General features: G+C 35.9%; 1 protein-coding gene across 2 annotated transcripts in view; it reads left to right on the top strand.

The window, feature by feature from the left end:
- The first annotated feature begins 1,672 nt into the window (after positions 1-1,672).
- Positions 1,673-6,000, top strand: part of LOC132106441 (nuclear factor of activated T-cells, cytoplasmic 3-like) — a 70,065-nt gene continuing 65,737 nt past the window's right edge. Inside the window, exon 1 of one of the 2 annotated variants that reach the window (XM_059512121.1) lies at positions 1,673-2,192. In XM_059512121.1, the coding sequence (XP_059368104.1) occupies positions 2,102-2,192 (91 nt within the window). In that variant the 5' untranslated portion in view covers positions 1,673-2,101. The remainder of the gene's footprint in view (positions 2,193-6,000) is intronic. The other variant, XM_059512128.1, reaches the window with a different exon arrangement.

Below are 6,000 nucleotides of genomic sequence, written 5' to 3'. Positions count from 1 at the left end.
TTGTTTGGCGGTGTGAATTTCGTCACTGAGATATAAAGCTGCTTGGTCCACATGTTTAGATTGTTTTTTGTTTTTTTCAGTTATTGTCTGATATTGTTTTTTTTTTTTGTAGCCGTAAAACAGCATCCTGTTGTGCTAACTACAGTGCAAAACAGAATAAATATAAAGTTATTTGAGTAAAACAAATAATATCTCCAACAGGGAAACTGAGTATATGTAAAAAGATAACTTCAAAATGTAAAACTAACTCCACATATTTAAGTGTTGTGTTTATTTTTTCTCTCTCCTCTGAGACAGTGCTCCACGTGAATGAACACTTGAGTGCCTCAAACAAAGTTGTCATCAGTGAGGTAGATAAACACTGCACGATGTTAAGTAATCTGGTTAAGAATTTTTTTCTGATGACTTGCCTATTATAACACTCCTTTCTTCCTGTGTTATACATCATGCTGAATGTTAGGCGTTAAATAAAGTAGTTACAGTGAGGACTGAAATTTGCACTGTGTATGATTTTCTGAGTAGGTCTGTGCACATGAATTATTGTTTGAGTGAGCATGAAGACTGGTTAAAGGTAGTTTATTTTTGTGTATACGTCAAGGCATAGTTTATTTGGATAAATTACGCCATCATCACTCTAATTTAAAGATTTTGGAAAATATTAAGCGAATCTATTTCTATAGAGATGTCAGTGGAAAACCATATAAATTACAGAGCATTGAAAAGAAATGATTTAACAAGACCCAAATCATTAAAGAATATATACAGTTGATTATAAATTTAACAACAAATTTAAATGTGGAATAAACAGGATTTTAATGATTTTGAGAAATTTGAAACAAAAGAAAACTTTATGGTGTAAAAAAATAAAGAAATATTTAATTTCTGCAATATTTAGATAGACAATCAAACTAATCTGTGACACTGTTATGTTAGCACTTGAATAAACTGATGTTCTGGCTTTCATTACAGCACAAGATGCTCTTTGGTACATTCTCGCATGATCAGCAGGTTTTTGTGAAACTGTGCCGATGATACAGCTTCAGTGCTGCTATCATTGAAGCAAAACATACCAAAAACAGTGAATAAATAAACACATTTCAGAAATTAAAATTTGGGATAATTTTGTAACGACAATGTTGTAATTTGCTAAAAAAAAAAAAAAAATGTTTTTTTTGGAAAATGCTAAACAGATTAACGTTTGCTACTATATATAAACCAGACAGCAGAGCAAAAGTATGTTTTATATTAATACAATAATACACAATTTAATTAATTAAAGAAAATATACAATGGAGTCCAAAGGTCTAAGACAACACTGAAAATTTTTGATTCAACACTGAATTTAAACCTGGAAATAAACAAAGATATTCGATTTATATATTTGCTTATAAGTAATGCAAACAAGGAAATGTTAAATAATTACAATATAATTTATATTCAATTATTAAATTATACTTACCTAGTTCAATTAAATTACATAATTCTTACCATTTCTATTAATATAGTTCATATGTAATGTAGTTTATTGCATTTAAATTTTTAAATAAAATTCACTGAAACACGTGGTCTTTAAAAGCGAACGGCTTGATTCAACTGCGGTTAACTACAGTTCACAGAAACTACAAAACCCATGAGCCTACTGAGGGCTAGGTTGTGTTTATGTGTGAGCGCGCGTGAGTGATTGAGTGCGCGTGTGCGCGCGCCCTTGTGTTGTCTGCCGACTCGACTGACGTCACCGCTGGAACTGGCCTGTCACGCGCTGTTAGTAAAAGTTGGGATAGGAGCTCGAGACGGAGAGCAGCAGCGAATTTACGGACGAGCTCGATCAACGGTCGCGCTGACGCACAACGCTCACCCCCACCCCCCCTTCACGCCACAGGCGAAAAGTTCAAGCTGCTGCGAGTTCGCTGAACCTCCACAGAAGGTCGAACAGTTTGGATTATTGTGAGAGAGAAGCGATTATATTTCTGCCCGGGCTTAGAGAAGTAACGTTACAGCACGGAGAAAAAGTTTAAAAGTTTTGCCTTTATCGTTAGTCAATGTAGTGAGTTCATTAAAGAGTCGGCGTTCTTACACGGGTGAGCCCGAGCTGTCAAACCCGATGACTACTGCAAACTGCCCCGGGAATGAAGAGCTGGACTTCAGATTGATCTTCGGGGAGGACGGGCAGCAGCCGCCGCTAGGCCCCGCAGGTCAGTGCCTCTACATCGGGATACTCTGACACACTGTTTCGGTGTTGATTAACTCATGAATCATGCATCGAAAAAGTAAGGAGGTCGATAGTAAATGCAAAACCCGGTATCAAAAGCAGCAGCGCCGCGCCGTTAAAACGACAGTAACGTTACTCACCGGCTTTTCGCTTCACGCCAACAGCTGCAGTTTTGTTTAGTTTCTTGTGCGGTTGTAAATTCAGCCAATGAAAATGAGAAGCGGTAAGTTTAGGCGGCTGGCTGAACTGTAACCAACAAGCACCTGGATACTTCGCTGAAGACTTTAAGCCGGTCACATAGGCTCAAAACCTATTTAGCTGCCTGCCTAGATATCGTTTCTGGACATCATAGACGCGATTGAGTGGTTTGAGACAAAGCCGCCATGAATCTGACAGCTGCTGCACGGTGAAATACTATACAAGTTTCTGTTATCACTCGCCCCTGCTTTCATCTAGAGCACATGGAAAAAGTTTCAACCCTTAGGTTTCCACTAATACTGAACTTACACTGTTTCATTTCTCCATTTTACGCTTATTTACATCAACAGTAGCCAGTTCTGTCGCCGACTTTGCAGGTGACAGATTTATAGAAGTGTCTAAATATATAAACGAGTCCTTATCGCAGTTTGGAGGGAGGTGTATCAGTCTTTTCCCTTTCTAAATAGTGCCTACACATTTTGGAGCACGTTATCTTTAAGTTTAGATGAGTTACAAAATCCAGAATCCTGCTTATGTTATTAATGTCATTTACATAGCTTTTATCTAGCTATTAAAATATTTAATTTAGCATCATCACATGCTAGTCACATTACCTAAGTGCTGCCGTAGAATAAAAATATGATATTTTTACTTAAAAGGCTCTTACATGATCAGACAGAGTTGTTAAATAGCTCGGCAAGTGTTTCCACTTAATGTGGAAATATAAACGGTAATAGTATTTCTTATGATGATAACTGATTTATAATCACTTTTTTGTTGAAGTACTCAGTTTTTTTGTTAAACATGTCAGACGTATAATCAACAATGCAGACGGCCTCCAGTGTGCAACCACCAGACATGGCCTATGTGTGTGTGTGTTTATGTAATTGCCTAATGAAAAAAACGTGTGAGAAGTATCAACCCTATCAGCCCCTGTCAGTGTGCTCGAGTGTGTCGTGAAGGAAAGAGATTTGGGTATAGTGAAAACAGAATGCCTGTGTGTGGGTGGACCCCGGTGTGTTTTTGTTTAAGTTTTGCATGTTTTTTTTTTATGTTTTTTTTTAAGTATTGCATGATCAGTAAATTGCGTATGGAGATTGCATATTGTCTAGGCAAACGAGGACTAAGCATTTTGTGTCATATTTAAAAAAAATGACCACCATGTTTTGTATATTATGTAAAATACTGTACTATTGTGTTTTAAGCAGTAACTAAGTGTAATTAAAGAGGCTTTGCTGCTCCATGAATTACAGGAATCAGTGGTTGTTCAAAGAGATACCTCAGACATGACCACATGATGGTCTGTGTGGACATTCGCAGAAGAAAAGGGAAAACCTTTCATTTGAGACAGAAGTTTGGAGGATGTATTTGGACTAAATGTTGGAAATAAAATCACCTCTGTGTGCAAGTGATTTTCAGTCTATTGCACTGTTTAATTTGGACCATATGTTGGATTTGTACTAGTGATCGACTGATATTTTTTATTTTTTTTATTTTTTATAACCGCTACCAAATGATGTTCTCGTTAACAAGGTTCGGGAGGAGCGCGTCAGATACTTAGCCTAATCAACACAGGTGGACCACAATCTAGTAATCAATCCCACAGTATAAATATCGCTGACTTACCTCTATCCATTGACGGTTAATCAGCATCCCTCCTCCACCAATTAGACGGGGAAGGGGGGGTACTCTAGGTTCATTAGGCCATTCCCGAGCTCGGAGCCCTTCCCCGGACAGCACGCCAAATACACATACCATACCTAAGCTAATTATATGTAAGCGTGAACTCGTGAATTACTGGAATGTTTATGTGCCGATAACCGATTTGCAGAACCGATATTTAATTACTGTTATAAAGTAATTAAATGACTGAGTGAAGAAAGAACATACTTCACTTTGGTTTTTCCTCTTTTCAATCATCTTTTTGTTGAAAATTTGTCTTTCATGTTAAATTAAATTTTTATATTACAACAGCAAAAACATTTTCTAAAAAGCATCAACAGCAACAACACTAATATTAACAATTAGCAAAATAAATGTAGAATGTCTAATGTTTTCAAATGGAGAAAATAAATAAAGGACATGAGTCATATCAACTTCATTTTAAACTATGGTTTTATTAGGTTTATAAGCTGTTTAATAGCTAAAGAGTCAAAAATAATTCACTGGATAATGTTAATTCACTGAATAATATTCTCTGGAATATTGGAATATAACAAACAAAACATCGTATTTTATTGCATTTCTCCACCAGAATGTTAAATCAAAATAATTAATAATGTTTTGTCTTTCTAGATTATGAAATGCCTGCTGACAGCGCGGTTTATATATGCAGTTACATAGAACTACTCCAACTGTTATCGCTAGCAGTGATAATAAATAATTTCCATTGAGTTATATATTTTTTAGATGTTTATTAGCAAAATGATGGTTATATAGTAAATGTTAATACAATTTAGGGTGTTATAAAGAAGTGAATCTTGTTAAAATTTACATGCGGTGGCCGTGCTGGAGCATTTCCTGAGCATCAACCACATCAACCCGCTGAGTGAATAACAATATGAAAGCGGCTTCACGAGACTAATGATGGAGCAAATTTACAACAGAGAGAGAATTCAATTTAGTGCTTTTCCCCCAACATGCGCTCACTCATGGCTGTATTATTTAACTCCTGCAAAGTTACGTCTTTATTGGGAAAGGATTTTGACGCATTATCTGCGTAACTTCAACTTCACGAGACTAACGATGAGCATAGACAACAGAGAGAGAATTAAATTCAGCGCTTTTATTTCCAACATGCGCTCATTCATGGCTGCATATTAGTTCAGGCAAAGTTACGTCTTTGTTGGAACAGGACTTGATGGATTATTTAACATGACCGTGAGTTGGTCTCTATTTTTTAGAGCCAAGCTGCATAAACTACATATCAGGCATTCATGTAATGCATCTAATTTGTGCATAGCTGGCTGTTATGTTAAATAAAGTTGACTAACTACAGCAAATCGTCTCGTCTCCCCTCAGATGCGCTGCAATGGCTATCCTGCGCGCAATTCTCAAAACACCCAAAAGATGGTGGCTTTTATCGGTGAATCCTGTATTACAACACCGATATCCGATTATGATAAAAGGCTTAAATATCGGGAAAAAATATTGGTAAATCGAAATATCGGTTGATCTCTAATTTGTACACACATATGAATGCAGGTGTTATTAGAAAATCTTGAGTTAGATTTGGTAGTGTACGTATATGTATGTTATGTTTTTCTTTTTATTTCCTCTACCATATGTAGTCCAACTTCCTCCTTAAGAAGTGTAGATATTGAAAATTTCAAAAGGATGTTTTTTGATGAAGGAGAAAAGAATATAATTTTTTAGGAACTTAATTTTGTATCCTGCCGCATTGTTTTGCATGCCTCTTAATCATATAGGGAAATATAATAGTTAGATTTTATACAACATAAATTCTTTGTCAATATGTAAGAGAGTTTCATATCCTCATTAAACATATGTATTTTAAAGATAAATAGAACTGTATTAGTTTTAAGTTGTTGAACAGGTTTTGTGATGTGTCTGTTCATGTATGTCAAGAAGTC

This window comes from Carassius carassius, chromosome 2, assembly GCF_963082965.1.
Source record: "Carassius carassius chromosome 2, fCarCar2.1, whole genome shotgun sequence".
Taxonomy (NCBI): domain Eukaryota; kingdom Metazoa; phylum Chordata; class Actinopteri; order Cypriniformes; family Cyprinidae; genus Carassius; species Carassius carassius.
Note: the sequence above shows the minus strand (reverse complement) of the source record. Positions and strands in the feature narration are given on the sequence as shown.